This window comes from Phaseolus vulgaris, chromosome 1 (assembly GCF_000499845.2).
Source record: "Phaseolus vulgaris cultivar G19833 chromosome 1, P. vulgaris v2.0, whole genome shotgun sequence".
Classification (NCBI taxonomy): domain Eukaryota; kingdom Viridiplantae; phylum Streptophyta; class Magnoliopsida; order Fabales; family Fabaceae; genus Phaseolus; species Phaseolus vulgaris.
Genome location: NC_023759.2, coordinates 30,739,448 through 30,760,060, shown reverse-complemented (window position 1 = coordinate 30,760,060; position 20,613 = coordinate 30,739,448). Strand labels below are relative to the sequence as shown.

At 33.6% G+C, this 20,613-nt stretch overlaps 2 protein-coding genes and 1 long non-coding RNA gene across 3 annotated transcripts; 2 read left to right on the top strand and 1 right to left on the bottom strand.

Annotated features, from left to right (window-relative positions):
• Positions 1-250: 250 nt before the first annotated feature.
• LOC137813904 (transcription factor MYBC1-like) lies at positions 251-3,613 on the top strand. Its single transcript, XM_068616371.1, has one exon. It carries the CDS (start codon positions 1,684-1,686, stop codon positions 2,617-2,619), a length of 936 nt encoding a protein of 311 aa, XP_068472472.1. The 5' UTR covers positions 251-1,683; the 3' UTR covers positions 2,620-3,613.
• A 3,560-nt stretch (positions 3,614-7,173) lies between these two features.
• On the top strand, positions 7,174-8,093 carry LOC137813908 (uncharacterized). The gene is made up of 2 exons (XR_011081523.1): positions 7,174-7,321; positions 7,427-8,093. It is a non-coding gene; the product is annotated as an uncharacterized lncRNA (long non-coding RNA).
• Positions 8,094-9,265: 1,172 nt separating this feature from the next.
• On the bottom strand, positions 9,266-12,670 carry LOC137813907 (uncharacterized). The gene is made up of 4 exons (XM_068616374.1): positions 12,015-12,670; positions 10,634-11,255; positions 9,976-10,258; positions 9,266-9,564 (listed from the first exon to the last, which is right to left on the bottom strand). Exons 1-4 carry the CDS (start codon positions 12,124-12,126, stop codon positions 9,514-9,516), a joined length of 1,068 nt encoding a protein of 355 aa, XP_068472475.1. The 5' UTR covers positions 12,127-12,670; the 3' UTR covers positions 9,266-9,513.
• Positions 12,671-20,613: the final 7,943 nt, after the last annotated feature.

Sequence of the window (20,613 nt, the reverse complement as noted above, 5' to 3'; positions counted from 1 at the left end):
CACCTTCAAAAAGAAAAAATATATACAGAACAGCATGTAAAAAATGTTCGTTTTTCTATTATTGCTTCCATAAAATAGGGTGCGTAGTTGTTATTTAAATTTGAAAGATTGATAAATTTAGGTATTGTTAATAGGAAATTATTGAAGTGGGTAATTTTATATTAAGGAAAGTGGAAGAGGGGGTATGAAAACAGGGTGTTGGATATTTCTAATTGTAGATATGTAAATAGTTTTGGATATGTGGGTATTTTTGATGAATATTCCTGGTAGAGAAAAGGGGGATAACAAGTGTAGCACTAGAAGAGAAGAATAGTATAGGAGGGCATGGTGTGTGATAAATGCCAAAACATTAATGATAGAAGAGATACACCTGTCATGATATTGGTAGTCTGTTGAAACATCAAACATGGGTATCACATGGGGGTACCCTTATCATATTACGTTGATTCAATTGGTCCGTCAGTACTGCTGCCAATACTGCACGAGGAAACATGCCTTTCTAGGGACAATAATTGCACCATCCCCTTTTGCTAATAATAGGTAGACAAAACCCCCCAACTCTTCATGCCTCTACTGTTTCCCTCTCACCTTCTTTTCTGTACTCCTGCAAATGCAATGCAATACAATAGAACCTCTGTTTGTGTGTGTGTGTGAGTGAGTGAGTGTGATTGGGTATAAATCCATATCTGCAACAACACAGGTATCCCACTTCCACCACTTCCCTTCTGGGCATTTCATGCTTTCTGTTCCAACTCCAAACTAAACCTACTTTCTCACTTTTCTTTCATTATTATTTTCCTCCACGGCCCTACCACTAACCTTTCCTCCTTATTTTATTTTTATACCTCATTCTTCTTTTCCAATTTTTGGCATACACTTCATTTCATCTAAACAATTAATTAAGTAACCTCACCCGTCAATTTCCCTAACCTTGTGTTCTGCATATATCCCTATTCCCGAATTCATTCAGGTTCAGTCAAATCGAATTTTAACTTTGAAAGCGGAGACATCATGAGAGGCAAACCAACACCAGCTCAACTTATTCCCTATCATCTATCTACCAAACAGGAAATAAATTCCCCAAACCCAACAATCTTTCCATCTCTCTCCACATTCCTTCCTCATCATAAATCGTACATTTCATCCTTATTGCCCACCTCCCTCCTCCCTCCCTGCACTGCACGCGCCAATCTTTCTGCCGCCCCAACCCACAAACCTTCAAACATTTTTTATTATCTACTATTTTTAAATACTACATTTTCAAATCAAATTTACCCATTCAAAATTCCCTACTGGATAAGGGAGGCGCGTCTGTCACACGCCCCACTGCGGAAATAAATTATGAAAAAAAAAAAAACTGGAGCGATCTTGTAACACTCACTCTCAAGTAAGAAGACCCCCAAATCCCGGAAAAATAAAAACCATAAGAAAAAGCATCAACAACAGTGCCCACAATAAAAAGCTGAAAAGAGAGAGAAAAACAAGATCCACCTCGAACCTCTCTCCACACTCCACCCTTCGTCACCACCACCACCACCACTCTCACACCCTCTAAATCAAATTCCCCTCCCAAAACGAATCCAATCCCAATCTCCGCCCGCCATCACATCCACACCCCTTTCCTTAGACCGTTAAATTGCAATCAACAAAAACGAACACCAATTTCCTCCAATTGAAGAAGGAATGAAGGAAGAGGATTCCAATTGGTTTTCGCGATGGGAAGAGGAACTCCCACCGCCAGAGGATCTCATGCCCCTATCGCAAACCCTAATCACGCCCGATCTAGCCATGGCCTTCGACATCAGAAACCCCCACACCACCAACCTCAACACCGCCCAACAGCTTCAACACCAACAACAACAACAACCACCGCAACAACAACAGCAACAACCTTCCAACCCTTCCTCGCTCCCCAACCCCCAACAACCCACCTCCGCTGAGTTCGCCGACTCCGGCGAGCTCGGCTCCGGCACTGCCGGCGAGGAGCCCGCTCGAACCCTCAAGCGCCCGCGCCTTGTGTGGACCCCACAACTCCATAAGCGCTTCGTCGATGCCGTCGCCCACCTCGGCATAAAAAACGCCGTTCCCAAGACCATAATGCAGCTCATGAGCGTCGATGGTTTGACCAGAGAAAACGTTGCCAGCCACTTGCAGAAGTACCGTCTCTATCTTAAACGCATGCAGGGGATATCTGCCGCCGGACCCGGTGGTCCCGGAGGCGGCGCCTCCGGCGCCGTCGCCGACCCTGCCACTGACCACCTTTTCGCCAGCTCCCCGGTGCCGGCGCATTTCCTGCACCCCGCAACGAGGCCAAATTCGGATCACTTCCTTCCGTTTGTGCCGGTGCCGGCGCTCCACCACCACCAGCAGCAACAGCAGCAGCAGATGGTCGCGGCGGCGCAGTACCATAGGCAGGTGGGGCATTTCGGGTCGCCGCCGAACGGGCACTTCGAGAACCCGTTCATGTCTAGGCCGAATCTTCAGAGGATAGGTGGGGGTGGGGGTGGTCCTGTGCATAACCACCACTCTGTGAGTGGCTATGTGGAGGATATGGAATCTGCTAATGCTGCATCTGGAGGTAGAAAGGTTCTTACCCTGTTTCCAACTGGAGATGATTGATTGAATAATTTTGGTCATATATTATGATGATGATGGTGATGATGACGATGATGGTGGTAGTAGTATGGTAATCTTTGGTCTTCTGGTATGTGTCAATGTGTCCTTGTTGTATTGTGAATGTGAAGTTCATGTTTGGTTAAGGTCTTAATTGGTATTTTTGTGTTAGGGTTATTGTTAATTAGTTTGGTGTTGCTAATTGGGGGTATTGGAGTCTAGAGTTTAAGTCTGGAGATTCAAAAGCTCCAGCAGTCATGATGCTTCTGGTGGGTGTGGTATAATTAATTAATTAATTAATTACCTTGTGGGGGTACCAATATCCGCTTCTGCTTGGATTAACTTCTCTGTCGGCTTCTGGTGACTGACATTCATCATGATGTCACTTTTGGGCGGCAATAGTAATGCAACTGCAAGTAATTCAGGGTGGCAATCAGTGGTTTCGTGGTGTTGGGGCTTCCTCTGATTCTCTGGGAATTGGTCTCTGGCTGGATGAAATCTGGAGGATCATTGATTGGGTGGTTTTGTGTTGGTATTCATGGAAGGATTGGCAAAAGATGTCAATTTGGTACTTGTGTCGGCAGGTGGTAATAAACAAGGGTTACACTTTGTAGAAACTAATGGAAGCGAATCTGACTGGCGTGTTTGGTTGTGAATTCTTCGACTAAATCCGGGAACCTCTATTGCTAAAGACTTGTCTCCTTGGTGTTGAGTTTGTTGTGCTGCGTAGAGGTGAGTTGTACATTGTTTTATTCTATAGAAGACTTGAATGCCTGGTGTGAGGCAATCGTTTAATATTCTAATCTTACTCCCGCGTGGGGTCTATATGGTAGATGAACTCAAGTAAATTAGTTTCCATAATTTCTAGGTTTACCTTGCTTACGGAAACAATAAGTTCATGTTTACTTAATCATGTAATTCTTCTTTTACTGGAATTCTCTGATTCCCTCTTGTTCGGGGACTCCTCCGGAGTCTTGAAATTTGATGATCAATTTGCCAATGACCAGTATCTTAGCTATGTTTTAGAGGCACCAGGGATAATGTTCCAACTGTTCACATCGGCATCCTTTTTCTAGTTTTGATGGCATGGTAAAATATTATTATATTATTATAAGTAATTGTTAAATGTATGTCATTTACTATTGATGGTGTTAAAGAAACTTTTCTCTGCTGAGAAATATATACTCTGTTTGAGTGTTACCGGATATGATATATTATATGTGATAAAGTGATTAACATCATGTGCTTGCACTAATATATATATCATTAGGAGCAGTATGAATTGAAATGTAATAGAAATAGCCATGCATTATGGTTAAGACTGATAGTAAGGTCAAGAAGTCTGAAAATTGACAACCAGAGTCATCTGTCCAGTGTATTTTTGGATCATCATCTTCTGGAATCTTCTTCTGTCTGTGAATACTTTTCTTTTCTGTGTTACTTGGAACTGTTTCTTATCTTAATTGCAGTTGCTCAATATCAAATTAAAAAATGGTAACGTAACAACGTAATTTGGTAGGGTTTACGTCACCTTTTAGTTACTCAAATAACTTGTTCATTGTATCTTCAGTTTCCAAGTTTCTTCATGTGCTATTCATTTTTCTTGAATTTATTGCTTTTAAAGAAACATGGATTTGGCTTTGGCGTGACAAGATTATTTTTGCAAAAGCTTATAAACAATTTGTAGCCTGTCCTTCAGGGCTCCCATGAGTTTTAATTCCTGTTGTTGTCTATCGTCAACATGTCAGTTTTGATTAACAAATGACCTCACGTATTCATTATGATGAACACGAGCTGTAAATTGTAATGCATACTTCATAAACAATGCACCACCCACACGACAACGATGTCTTTTTATCCATTCAGAGGTGGCAACCTTACGAAGTTCTTTCAATCTTCCATGTGAAAAATATCCTTGCCATCTATAACTACTGTTCAGTTTTCCCCGTTGGGTTAAACAACTTGTAGAGATTTATGTGGCATGCTCTTGATCCAGACTTGCACTGCCCATGTATAACTATCAGGTGGAACTTTTTCTCCAAGGCACTAGTTATTGATAGTTATTTTTGCCTCTTTTGAAGAAGGAAACAAGTTTTTTGCCAAAATTAATTAGAGGAGATATTGTTTCTAAAAAGAAGTTAAAGATAAAATAAACTTTAAGTCAAAGGAAAAAAAAATGCAGTGTCAATTAGTATGATATACTTGACTAGTTTGTAAATGCTTTGCTGACAATAATGGCATATCACTATCTCTTGTTTTCTTAGTGGTCACGTTATTGTGTCTTCTTTTCTTAGCAGCTACGACAGGTACAGTAGGCTGTAAAAGTACATATCCGAATGAAATTTTCGTTTGTTTGACATTTGGTGCAACGTAATCGATATTTTTACCCTGGAAAGAAGAAGTTGAAGTCTGTGTTAAAAGTTTGGTTCCTAGAAGAAACCTGAGCTTGTACACACATCACAACTCACAACTCACTAACTTTGTGCGCAGAGCTTTTGTGATTTGTCCATTTCCCACTAATCAATTGTCTGGATGGTGCACTAGGTACCTGTCAAATCTCTTATGACTAATGCAGATGAAGTACATCTTTTATATATAAAAATGTTCAAAGCAAGAACCATCACAAAGATAAGATAATAACCACAAAGGCAAAGACAGATCTATCCTCTTAAGCTATCACAGTGAAAAAAGTATAGCATCATCAAAAAAGTGGATACACTCAATTCTGATTCTTTTTTGTTTTGTTTGCTTCTACATGCATATAAGAGGAACACAACGTAACATTCAAAATAAATATTTTTCTTTATTATTTGCAATTGCAAGGGAATGGATTCGGTGGGTCATATGTAAGAAGAAACAAAAAAAAAACCTTTTGTATCTTTGCTCCTATATGGAATGGATGATTGTTTCAGATCAGGAGGCATATTAGTAATGCTTTTCTATACACTTTTGACACATTTTTTATTTTCAGATAAAATTTAAACATAATGTTCTATCATAAACTAGGCTCATTAAATTTAGGGTTAAATTTGCATCATTCAGTAGAGTTCACACAAACTAATTAATAGTTGTGTGTTGAAAAAAAGAAAGTTAAAAGTGAGTCATTTATATATTCTTGATGCAAAATACATCAATTTCCCTATCTTTTGTGGCCCAATACATATTTCATATTCAAAGAACACAATTGACTTGTAAATGGGTCAACCAAATCTTGCCCCATGGGCCACAGTGGCTGAGATTTGGGCTGTGTGACGTGAACATGATGTTGTGGATTCCAGCACAATGGGTCAAAGGAATGGAATAAAATCCAGATCATCCTCTGCATTCTTCTTTCCTTTATAAAAAACAAAATATGCTTTTATAAATTATGTAGAATATAATCGATATCCACATAAACAAAAAATAATAACAATCCAACTCATCACCTTTTTCGTTGATCTTGTTCAATTCCAATTTCGTTGATTGGAGAATAAATGACTTATATGATTTATATAGCATACCAAGGGCTTGAAAGTTGTCGAAATTAATTTCATTATTGGGGAATAAAACTTTGATCCTTTTGTAGAAATAATTGAAATTAGTTTAATTTTAATTTAATCTCAATAAAGAAGATTAAGTGACACATAAGAAATATTAGTATTGCAGCTTTATTTGTTGGATTTTGGTATAGAATCTAGTGTTTGGATAAAACAAAATTAGAGAATTTAAACTACTTATTTCATTAAATCAATTCAATTTTTAAATTTTAAATTTTTTTTCATCACATGTGATTTTTTTTATATTGAAAATTCAATATTAAATTTACAAAAAGTAAAATTAAAAATGAAAAGCCTACTGAATATGACTTCATATATAGTCTTAATATTAGACCATATTTAATTATTTAAAAATAACTTAAATATTTAGTAATTAAAGATAAAAATATATTAACATTATAATGTTAACATTGATAAGCTTTAAAATAATGATAATATCATTTACTATTCTTTCCATTTCATAACAATAACATCACTCTAATGATAAATTGTTAGCATAATTAATGGAAAATATGAAATAATTGAAAACAAAAATAAGTAGATTTAATATAAGACACGTATTTTTTTTATGATGAGGAAAAAATATAAATTTTCACATTCGTTATTGATTTTTATATAAACTATTTCTATCAATTGGCATCTTTAGTTAGGCATCTTAAGGGGGAAACAAAGAAGAGTTTGTGATGCAATGAATGGAGGGATAAAAAGAATCTATTTCAAGCCTAGTATTAGTAGTTATAATATAGAATTTCTTTGTTTGTAAATCTAGATTCTTTAATTCTTTTTTTTATTGTAACTGTAGTTCAAGGTTTACTATTAGCAAACTAAACACAGTTAAATCAAAACGGGGCAGATTCTCCCTGTACCATATCATTTTTAACTAGCACCCACCCAATCACACATAGTAAAAGTCCAATCTACCCTTAATAAATCATAGGAAAAGTCCAATTTACCCTTAATGAATCTTAAAATGTGATAGGCACCCAATCTTATGCACCCAACCCTATTCTTCTTCTTGTTCATTTGTGCTTGAAGCAGCAGCTGCAGCCACCCTCAGCCACCGTCGTCTCTCTTGGTTTCCTTCACCATCAGTGAGCTTCATCATCGCAGGCAGAGCAGCAGCCGCCACCGTCAGCTTCTGAAGTCGGAGAAGAAACCATCGTCAGAGAAAGGTACTCTGTCATGCCTACCGGATATTTTTATCCGTAATTCATTATTGAGTTCTGCACGTTTTTATCCGTAATTTACTATTACATTTCAGATATTTTTATCCGCAGTTCAGGACTAGGTTCCAGATATTTTTATCCGCAGTTGAGCACTTGACTTCCAGATTTTTTTATCCGCAGTTGTGGAAGAATGGCTTCTGGATATTTTTATCCGCAATTGAGCACTTGACTTCCGGATTTTTTTATCCGCAGTTGTGGAAGAATGGCTTCCGGATATTTTTATCCGTAGTGAGCACTTGACTTCCGGATTTTTTTATCCGCAGTTGTGGAAGAATGGCCTCCGGATATTTTTATCTGCAGTTGTGGAAGAATGGCCTCCGGATATTTTTATTCGCAAGAGACATTTGACTTGCGGATAATTTTTTCGTAGTGTTATTGTTGTTCTGCGCAAGACAAGGACATAATGGGATTTTAAAAAGTTTGTCGGGTGTCAGTCACAATTGATCGGGTACATAAGCAATTGCCTCAAAACGGAAGCCATGGAGATTCTCTACCTAAGGAACTCACATGCTTCTATTCTGCATAAAAAATAACGTCTAAAAACAAGAATGTTCTAAATTTTTTGGATTTGGGATGTTTTCCTTTCTATATAAAAGAATCTTGTTTCATTGTAACACAACTTTTGAAAAAATTTAAATTCATTGTGAAGTTGTGAGTTTTATTGTATGAATCAACCTTACATTAATCTTAAATATAATTCAGGTGGGGGTGTTACATATTTTTTTCTCCTATTCCATATTTTCTCATTTGATTTTTTTAATTCTCAGTGTTTTAGTTCTTATATTGATATTTTCCCATTCTTCTTCTATAATTAGTCAACAATTTATCTTAATCTTAAGTAATTTTCTTTTGCTTTTTTATATACTTGTTTTTCTTAATTATTCATTCCTTACATCTCTAACTTAAATTTAACTTTTAAAACTGCTAATAATTATAAAAAAATAGCATATAAAAGGTTCAAATGTATATGTTCACATTTAATGATTAACCTTAAACAAAAAAGGACACCCAATGTGAAAAAAATATGGTATTATATCACAATTTAAAACATTAGTAATATATACATTTATCTATTATGCATACTAATTATAATTTATATATTAAAAATATTCATGCATTCAACTTTGAAAAATCACTTCATACATCAACCTTTTATAGTGATAAATTTTTGAAACATAAACTAAATTGATAATTGAGTTGGATTGGATCTTAATAAAAAAATAATAACTTACATCCAGAATGTTCGGTTGGTATTTAAAATAAACTAATCTTCCAATTTAGTTTTTAAATGGCCACCATCCAACTGGTGTTCTTATCCTTACAGGGTGGGACACAACACAACCAATTCCCAACAAGCCTGTCTTTTCTTGACTCCCAAAATTTAATAAAAAACATTAATTTAAAGTATAATTCTTTGAATTGTCTTTTTTGCAATTTCAACTTTTCATCAATGGAGAATCTATTTTAGAAAAATTAAAACAGGTATTACATGAATTAAAATAAACAATATTTCAAAAAAAACTTAAAAAGAACAATGAATTAAAAAGTGTTACGAAAAAATCTGTAGAAAGAAACTAGAAAAACACTTTCATAAAGAAACTAAAACACTACTAAAAAAATTAGTTCAACAAACAAGTTTTCAACTAGTAGAAATTTTTCCAACTGATTGAAAAAGTATTTGGTGAAAGTGTCCAATTGTCAAAACTTCCTAATTAATTTCTCTTCCCATAACACGTTTTAATTTAAAATTTATTAACGAACTGAATTTAAAAATACTCATACCAATAATATTCAACGGATCAAAATTAATTTTCGCAAATCTTAAAACAAACATACCCATGAAACAAGAAGAACCCCTCTGTGTAACCCCCCAGAATTTGACAAAGGTAGTTTAAAAAGCACCACAGAAACCTTATGATATAATCGTAAATCCAGTTATGCACTACAACTCACTATTTATAAACTGTCACATAAGAAGTACCCAACCCAACGATTTACTATAACCATCAAAACTGAAAACAAAAGACATAATACTACAACAAGGGTCTATGACAGCACTGACAAATGGACCTAACATGAAATTCTAAAAGCTAACATAACTTTTGCATCCAAATTGAATAATCTCGCCTAAGTGTCACCTAATAGTTCTGCGAATAGTCAAAGCTCAAAGGCTGTTGACCAAATGGAGCCTGCAAAAACAGTAAAAAGTACGAGAAGCATAATGATAAGTAAAAGCAGATATAGTGAATAAAAAGGAAAAATATTATTTCATCCTTGTCCGAGAGTAGAACTTAAATAAAGCATAATCTGGAACTCTACCACAACAACCATGAATCATGATATCATATATCAGGAAAATCAACACAACTTAATGGTTATAGAGATCTACCTCCCCACACAAGTTTAGTCCGATCCGAATCTATATGCATTATGTTACAAGAATAAAAACAACACACACTTCAACACAAAAACAGTGATTTCTGAAAACCATTTTAAGGACTTGAGAGCATTAACAATACCTACATCCTTAATTAATAAAATTATTACACTTATTGCTAACATGTCTTCGTAATTTTTAAGCTGATACAGAAATCACTCACCTGGAAAACAGCATGTCTAAATTGGTCATATGAATGTGCATACATCATAGCAGCACTAGGCCACTGTAGGTAAGCACCGTCTGTAGGTGTCTGATTCAATCCTGTGGTGCAAAAAGGATTCATTATCGGGGTAGAAGGAGGTACATAGCCATGTGTGGCCTGAGTTTGTGACATCTGACCCAACTGATTAAATGTAGCATCATATTGAGCAAATGAAGGTTGAACTTTTTGCAAGTTAAATGGCACCAAGTTAACAGCAGAGGTTGGAATACTCCTAGCATACCTGCACCAATAACGTAATTCAGTCTGATAAATGTACACTAAAAATTAAATCAGTACACATACGCAAAACCTGAAGACACAAGAGCCATCTCTAAACATCATATCACAAGTTATATAAATTCTAAATCCATAGTGCCATCAAATGTGGCGGCCAAAAAACAAAATTGTCATTATTCAGTCTTCACTCTTCACCCCTCTCCCACTCTGTCTCTCTCACAAAAAGGGAACTCTTGATTTTTTATTTTCAAATGCAAATACAACTCAAATTTCTAAATGTAGAGCAGAAAAATTACTATATTATCATGCATCTGCAATTATAGCATTCAGTTGCTGGAAAGCTCTCAATTAGTTAACAGGGTACAGTGATATGACTCACCTTCCATAACTACGGTCATAATCTGGATCACTACGATCCTTTTCCCTATCCCTGAATATGGCAACTCGATTTGCACAAATATCCCTAACACTGATAAATCTTTCTGAATCAGCCACGGGGTTCTTGTTAGTTTCACTCACATCCTTGCTAGAAGAAGAATTTCTCCCATCCATTGGAACCATGGTTAAGGTATCACCTGAGTCAGAGATTCTAGAGCCACTAAAGATACGTGCCCGTGCTCGGTCATATTCTTCCTTCCTCTCTTCCACACTTCTTACAGGATTTCCTTTCTTCCCAACTCCATTAGCATCATTCAAACTATTTTTATTAGGCCTAGGTCTAATAACAAATTTTTTCTGCTCAGATTTATCATTTTCCAATTGCTTTGCAGGTATTTCAGATAACCGAACCACAGGATACTTTCTCTCTGGTAACTTTCTCACCAGAATTTTACTTCCCTGACCATCTAAGCCATTATCTTGAACCATTGTTTGCAAGCTGTAATGTTGAGCAACACGATGCGCAGCCAATCTGAGATAGGAAGAAGGGAAATGTGGAAACTCAAAATGCTGTTGATCAGCATTATTCATAAACCTCTGAATGTCCAGCTCCATCCGCAAAACTAAGGACAAAAACAAAGTACAAAATAATAAGAAAAATCAAGATTTACAACGATCAAGAAAAAATTGAAAAAAATGTGATCAGAAACAACATTGGTAACGGGAAATTACAGGCAGAGCACAATCATCAAATAATAACTCATTCATTTACTTTAAACTTTGACAGATAAATTTTGATCAAAGCAAGCAATAGCTCAACAACTCCATCTAAAGAGTAAGAACTAAACGCATAAAAATGCTACACAACAATACAATTTATGAACTCTGGAAATTAAGGTACCCCTTATTTCATCCTAAATTAAAATTTAATTCCGCAGAAACATACATGCCTACACAGCCAACAACGACCACATCAATTTCTACGACAACGTAATTTTCATTAAAGCCCCCAAATGACCATCCTATTCATTGATTATTACCAAAGAGCAACCTCAACACCCACACATCAAAATAAGACACTCAATCCCAAATTATCACAACTAAGCAGGGAATAACCAAAGCCATCCCGGATCTGACTTCAATTAACCTAACCATAACCAAAAAAATAAAAAAGCATAAACATTCTTATAAAAAACCTAAACGCAAAACCCATAAACGAACAAATTCAATAAAAAAACAAAGGGGTCCTAAAGCAACAATTTTGAAGCATACGAACGACCCAGAAACACTAAATAGCAGAAACAATCCCGCCCCAGAAACAAAATTTCGAAAAAAAACAATTATTAAAGGAGAAAGAGGAAGATAATTAAGAAGACACTAACTGGTAAGGCGGTGACGAGGGTTCTGGAGAGCCTCGACTAAAAAGGGGTCAACCATTGACTCCTTGTCTTTGAATCCAGAAACCGAATCGTTGGAGAGACAAGCCGAATCCATGGATGAGGAATAATAATAACGATAGTAATAACTTTAATTTAACAAATAATAATGATAATAGTAATAAAAATAATTATATGAATAATTAGTATAATAATAAGAATAAAATATAATTACTTGTTCCTTTTTCCTTCCCTTTCTCTTCCCCTGGGTAGAAGGTGAAGAAAGGTAAAGAAAAGGAATAATAAGGGTCAGGAAGAGAAGAAAGAAGTAGAGGAGAAGGAGAAGGAATTGTGCCTTAAAAGCATAGGAAAAAAGGAAGATTGGATTACAAAACCCAACCCTTCAACTTCTTCTCTCTCTTCTTCTTCTTCTTATTATTATTATTCTTATCTTGCTTCCACGCAACAAATAATAAACACTTCCTTCTCCAACTCTTCTTTTCATCCCTTTTCTTTTTTTTTCCTTCTTTAATGTGAACACACAAAAACCCTCTCCACATTATCTCCTTTTCCATGGTTCACTTTCTACAATTCCATCCATCACAAATCATTAGTTCCACACTCTTTTTTTTTTTCTTTCACTTTTCTTCTAAATTATATTTACTTTTTGTCTAATTTTGTGTAATTTTCTATTTATCAGTTAATAAAAACTATTATTATCATTAATATAATTTTTGTAATTCTTTTTTCTGCTTTTCTTTACAATACTATCAACAACAAGGGATTAGTAAGGTTTTTTTAGCTTTCAAATCATTTTTAAAACTAAATTTGTTTCACTACAATCAATTTTTTAATTCAATTTGCATATGCTCAATTTTTAAACTACAAAAATACGTAAATTTAGTTTTAAGAAGATGTTTACTCGGATTATGACTTTTTATCCCTATTCATTAAACTAATTATGCTAGTTTCATTCATTTGATTATTGGTGTTTTTATCAAATATATCATTAAACTAATAAATATTTAAGATTTTTTTTGTTTGTGTCAATCGTGAACGAAGTGTATGAATTTTGCTTTCAAAATTAATGAAAAGATATAAAATAAATATTTGGAACTTGAAAATTAAGATTTGGGTGATTAACACTTGTAAATAGGATTTGCATATTTTTTTGTAATGGATAATGAAAGACCTCGGCGTATTCACTTTAATCGTTTTGTTAGATAAAATCGGTTTCATCTCACTAAATAAAATTATAATATATTAATATCTTTTATGCATTTTCATTTTTAAGTTGACTTCCCAACCCCTTAATGAATTGATTGAGAAATTTAGTTGAGTTGGTCACATGTTATTTATTTTAAAGTTTATATTATTTAATGATGTGGAATTAATTATATTTGTTAAGTGAAACACTATTGATATTTGCATTAATGATATTTTTAAGTGAAATAATAATAGTAAAATAATATTAATGATATTTATTAAGTGAAATTAACCATTTTAAATTTTAGATTCATCTACTGATTTTTTTTAATGGAATTGACTTGTAGTTTTGCTGAGCACTTAAACAAGTAATTTATACAAAGTATCTATCTTTAAATGTTGTTTATCTTTAGGATGTTGCATTATTTCAAATTTCAAATAAATTAAAGTTTTCTTGACCTCATATAATCTATAATAACTTTTGTGGTTTTTATAAATGGGTATTAATGGAACTTTTGCTTTTTTTTTTACCTATTATTTTAAAGTCTTAAATTATCAACTTTTACCAAATTATCATCTCTTACACTATATGGATATTTAATTGATTTGTCAATTGATTGGAATATTATTTGATTTAGTTTAACTTCAAAATCTCTAATTTTTTTTAAACATGAATGAGAGCATGAGATTAATGTTAGTTACAAGATTAAGTAAAAGTTTGTCTACAAATATTATATCAATAGTGTTTACAATTATAAAGATTTTTGGGTTGAAAATTTGTGTATAATAATATCACGACGACTTACAATTGTACTTATTTTTTATTTTTTTTTAAATTCCATGGTAAATTTGGCATAGACATTTGTTCCATACTTTCAATAAATGGAATACTTATTTGAAGTTTTTTCAAAATGTTCATAAATCAAGTAAATTGTTTTTTATTGTTTTTTTTTTAAAGGAGCATGAACATAATCCGAACTTTGATTCATATTGGCTATGTTCAAAGTTTAGTTGTTCATTCTTTATTTGTCAACAAAATTACTTATTCTTTTACAATTTTACTTGTCCATGTTGATGATATTGTGTTGGCTGAAAATGGTCTTTAAGAAATTCGGTGTGTTAAGTCTCATCTTTATCACTCATTTAACATCAGGTAGTCTTATATGTTTTATTGGTTTTGAAATAAATCATTCATCTTTTAAACTTGAACTTGTTCTTAATTAACGAAAACATTACTTAAATCTTATTTTTTTTTATAGAAGATTATTAGCTTGCAAACTTACAAGTTCTACATTTTGTCATTTGTCTCATGAAAAAAAATCACTTATTTCCAATCTTATTAAATATAAAAGGTTAATTGGATGAATTTATATCTCATCCTCACACTAGACTTGATCTTAGTTTTATTATTGATAAATAAAACTAATTTGTTTCAGCTTCACATGATCATCATATTGGAAGCAGTTCATTATGTTTTAAGACACTTAAAAGGATAATCAACTTATCATCAAAAAAATTTCTTATTTAATATGGAACACTTCCATTAACTTTGAGATAGTTGTATTTATTTTTTTGGAAAATAAAAAAGCAAACTGCAATATTCTTTAATCTCTTACTTTACTGGTTTTGTGAGCTCCAATAGTTTCAACAATTGTGTAATGATTTGCAAACGAAAATATATCACATATTATAATAATAAATTTGTCATATATATATATATATATATATAACAAAGAATTTCACATTTAACAAGAAAACACATATAAAAATTGATTGATTTTTTATTTTACAAAACTTCAAACAGATTTGTTTCATTTACTACTAGTTTTTGATATGCCAAGTGACTTACATGCTAACAAAACCTTTATATTCATGTTTATTTCATATATAAATATCTTTTCAATTAGTAAATTCTTAAATAAGATTGATAATTCATATATTTTTCGGTTTCCAATTTTTTCTTTTATTTTCTTTCAAGAATGAGGTGCATTATAATAATAGTATTGATTTAAAAAGTTGAAAAGAAAATAAAAACAATCACATCATAATCTTTGTTCTTGATATAAAAATAAGACAACAATCATCAACCAATTAACTCTAAATTAGAGTAATTATATCTATCTATTTTACATCCTATTTATATTGCTTCTCTTTAAAATATTATGACAGTGTAAAAATGTATGGACATTTATTTGTTTTATGGATGTATTGACTTGAGTGTAGTTTGAGGAGTGTAGGAACATAACATAAATGATGATATCCATGAAACCCTATTCTCTCACCAATTGATATGATATCTTAGCTTCTACATTTATTTGTTCAACTAATTTTGGACAAACCAACTTGCCACAGGTTAGGCCGTGTTTGACCACAACTCTTTTGGACTCACCATCTTACTTGGCCCATTCTTCTTAAATTAAATTATTAAAAACAAAGTTGAATATTGAATGCTTTTTTATATTTTTCACCAAGTTTGTTTTAGTTGTAGTTAGGTTTAAATCTTTCCACAAGTAAGAACAAAAAACATTTCATTTGTCAACAACATTACACAAAAACATTTTTCCATTATCATTTAATTATAAATTTTTATTTGTAAAAATTACTAAATTTATCATATATAATACATATAACTTTTTTTGTACAGAAACCGAATCAAATAAGTTTTACTTTCTCATTCATTTAAAAATAATATTATCCAGTTAGTTTTTTTTTACAATACACCCAATATATGTTTATTTTAACTCTGATGTTTAATTTGTAAATTATATTATAGTTAAAATTAGTAATAAATAAACATTTTAATAATTTAAATTATATTTTTGAGTTCATAATAAACAATTATATTGTGATACAAATTTATTATTGCAACTTCTTTTAATTTAATGCGCTTTAGTCTTTCAAATTTAAAATCAGCTTGTTTTTATTCATTTAAACTAAAAATTAATTGTTGTAGTATATGTAATTTGAAAAAAAAAATGTTTTAGGTTATGTTTAAGAAAACTAACTGAAAAGTTAATTCAAATTTAAAAAATTATATAAAAACTGGAAAACTAGTTGATAGGGAAGAAAGTCAATAATTATTGGTTTAAAATTGTCAATCTAACATATTAAATTTTAAATGTTTGATAAAATTATTTATTAAAGTAGCTGATAAATATGAAATAAAAGAAACAAACACGTTAATATAAAATTTATATAAATTTTAATTTTATTAATAAAATATATTTTAGAGTATTTGCGATCTTACTTTAACTTAATTTTTCTATTGTTTTATTTACAAATTAATCATTTTAATAATACTTTTTACTTTCAAATATTATATTTTTCATATTTCGTATTCTATTATTAATCTTAATTATATCTCTAGATATATTCAATCAAATTTAAAAACTCTCATTTTAAGTAGATGTCGTACTTTATTATGTAATTGATATAAGTTAAATATACTTGTATAATATAAAAAAAAAAATTGTGTGTCACGACACGACATAATCGTACTTTTATTAGAATTAATTCTGATTCTAAGAATGTAAATAGATTACTGACAACTGGCTGTGACCGTACAGTGGTGTTATCGGTTCGTGGAACAATTGAGCTGATCCATCATTATATATTAAAAGATAATAAATGATTAAAGATAAATAAATTAAAACATTAACCGTATATAACATTTTTTTTCTTTATCTTCAAATTATAAATTTTTATTGATTTAATTTTAAGATTATTTTTGAACGGATTGAAATCAAAAGAATGATTTGAGTTACCTTTTGGTGTGTTGGTTTACACTTTATCTCTTTAACAAACTCCTCTTTATTCTTTTGTCACTCTATCTCTGGGTCTTCACGAAATTTGGATTGGATGGTACCTGTAAAATACACTCTGACGCTCAAGTAAAAATTCGGTATTTGACACTCGGTGTTCTGAGTATTGTGTAATGACGTACCTGATTCTTGGAATATGTGTCTATTTGTATTATTATCATGTGTCCTTTGTTATTGGGCCGAATTAAGGAGTTGGTTCATGCTTGGAGATGCATTACCTAGTGCTTGATTGTTGATTAGCCTCATCAATCCTACTTAAGCATAATGGTCTTTGTGGTGCCAGTCGGCTTGGATCGGGTGTCAAGTCATGGTCTCGGTCGTGCGAACCTTACTAGTACACTTGCCCCTAGGCTCGATAATGTTTAATTCGTTAATGCGCCCAAAAACCCGATGAAGATCGTTGGATTGAAGGAAATTCAACGGTTGAGATGAAAGTGACGCTTCGTCTCTTGAGTCCCTTAAAGGCTATAAATAGTGGTCCCCTACAATTCCAAGGTACTGTTTTACTTGCTCTGACATCTGAAACTCATTCGTCCTGGTGCGTTGCTTACCCTACACCCGAAAGGTTAGTCATGTCTTCCTCTTCGTCCTCTTCTTCTTCCTCTACGTCATCCTCTTCTTCTTCTGGCTCCTCCATGACCAAGCCTTTGTCGGTCGGGACAATTTAAACGTTGCCCCCCGTGGAGGATTCTATAAGGGCTTACGACCCGAACGGTGCTTTCGATCGGTCGAATTCTCTTGAAGAGTCATCCCATAGTCCGAGATTTGACTAGCTTGATCCAAAGTTGACCGAGTTTATCTCTGTCTATCAGGACTCATCTTCCATTGACTCCTTCATGGATAAGTATCATTTGTTAAAGTTGGATGCTTCTGACAATATGTTGGTCATTGATTACTGACGTCCGACCAACACCATTTGTATGGGTCGGTCGTCCTCTGATGGTCCTTTTTTCTCTGTATATTCCTTTTTTATTCTGACCTCCATGTCGCCCTGCCCTTCGATGACTTCACGATGGGTGTCCTTTCGACGCTCAACGTTGCCCTTCACAACTCCCTCCCAACACATGGGTCTCCCTCCAAGCCTTTCGGCTCATGTGTGACATGCTTCGTCTTCTTCCTATTCCTTCCACCTTCCTACTCTACTACACATTGCACTCGTCCGACCCGGTTAGCTGGTTATCCCTTATCAGCCGACCGAGTAATTTTCTCTCTGCCCCCTTCACATCCTCTTACAAAAATTTCAAGGGAAAAATCTTCAAAAATTTTATCGAGCCCAAGGGTAGGCAACTCTTTTTTTACGAGCTCGGGCGGTCCAAATTTCCTTTGTATTGGACCAAGACCCCTACTTGCTTCAAGCAATGGCCTCGTCCGGTCGCTAGTGCCAAGGAGCGGGAGGTTTGTAACTTGTTTGATAGCCTCCCGAGGAGACTTCCTACCCGCAAGATCCTGTCGGTGTATAAGTCGTCCCAGAGGTGGACTGATTTTCAGGGTATGCTTGTATTCTTTATTGTTTTAAAACTCGTTTGACATACACTGTTGGTTAATATATTTTCTTTGTTGTAGATATCATGGCAAAAGAAGCTCCTCAAGTGGTCGACTTTACTGCTTTTTGAAAGAAGTCGGCCGATATGGCCATGGGAAGCTTTAAGACGGTTGTTGCCGACAACCCGTCCACTCCAAGGTCGGTCCCTCCATCGCCCCCAAAGAAAAGAAAAGAAAGAGGAGGGACATCGCCACAACTACCTGGTAGCCAAATGGCACTCCACGATGACCTCCTCACCCTTCTCCCATTTGGCTCAAGAGCCTCTCACTTGTCAGGGTCCCATCGACGATGCTGTATTCGATCACCCCTTGGCGCTACTTGGTGGAGATTCCAAGTTCTCGAGGGGTGTTCGGATTGGTTTGACACCGAATGAGGAGAACCTTTTCTCTTCGGTTATAGAAGACGAGCTTCTCTCGACATCGATAGAGCTTCATTGTCGAGGAATGGTGTTGGTGCGGTTGGCTGCTTACTCCCGCAATCGCAAATTTGAAGAGATATCTCGGCTCGAGCATGAACTGTCCGAGGCTTCCTCTTCTTTGAAGTCGACACTGAATCAAGTGTCGGCTAATGAGTTGAGGGTGGTTCAGGATAAAGCTGAGCTTGAGCTAAGCAAAGCTCGGTATGTCAATGGCCTGGCAGAAGGATGAGAAGAAGAGGTCGATCGAGCTGGAGAAGGCCATGAAAGAGTTGAAGTTGGACAACTCGGCCCTGCAAGCCAATAAGACATCTTTGGAGGACGAGCTCTTCACTCTGGAGAAGAACATTGTTGTCATGCTGGCCGAGACATTTAATCAAACAAATCCTACTAGTATATAACCGTATATAACAATGTTACTATGTTATGAACTAGGTTGCCAAAAATTTTACTATCATTAACAGTATATAACAATTTTTCTTTATCTTCAAATTATGAATTCTTATTGATATAACTTTTAAGATAATTATTGTAAAATTCAACAAATTTATTAAAATATATTAAATGAGAATGTAAAATACTTTTTCATTTTTATTATAAATTATAACATAAATAAGATTATAAGATAATGTAGTGCGTAACATCATGACATATACCAGTTAGGCCTAAATTAGATTTGTTCCAAATTCGACCCAAATCATTGAGGTGCATGAAGAAGTAAAATTAACAAGACATCTTAAACTAAAAATTCCTACAAAATTGTAATCATGTAAATTTGGACAAATATATTCTATTAATCAAGCTTATCAACACAAATTGATATAATATCTTTATACACAATATCCCAATATCATTAAAGGCACTGATTTTATCATAAAATGTTCTTTATTATATTTAGGGATGACAACGCAGGACAGGTCACGCGGGCCTGTCCACAGGCCACTATCAGAAAGCGCAGGGCGGGTTCACTAACTTAGTTTGCTGACTCACTTAGGTTCGTCCCGCATAACCCACAACCCGCACGGACAAACAACAGGGTGGGACGGGTTGGCTCGCTGGCCCACATAAATAAAAAAATAAAATTGTATTCTGCAAAAAAAATAAAAAATCATACCTCACACACCCATTATTGTAGTGTGATCTTTATTTTATTTTATTTTATTTTAAAAAAGTTGAATTTAATGTACTACAAAAACGAATGTTTTATTTTAATCATCTAAAGTAATTAATATTAAGATGGAAGTAGATTTAGTTTTAAGTTAAGTCTTATGTTTAAATTTTATTGAAAAAAATAATAATATAATGAAGAGATTTCAATAAGATAATTAAAAAATTAGTCATCTTCATTAAAATATTTTGTAGCAAAACTTTGATAAGATACTCTTATACATTTACATACATATATAGAAAATTATAGATGCAATTTTTTTTAAAATTATTTTTAAAGCATTCTAACAACCCTTATACTTGAATTCATATATTTTATCTTAGTTGAATGAATTGAAACAGGGATACAATTTTAATTTTCCACTAGTAGGTATAAGTTTTTCTTTATAATTAATGAAATTTAATTTTTGAATTTTTTTATGTAGGCTGACCCGCATGCTCGTGGGTTACCTC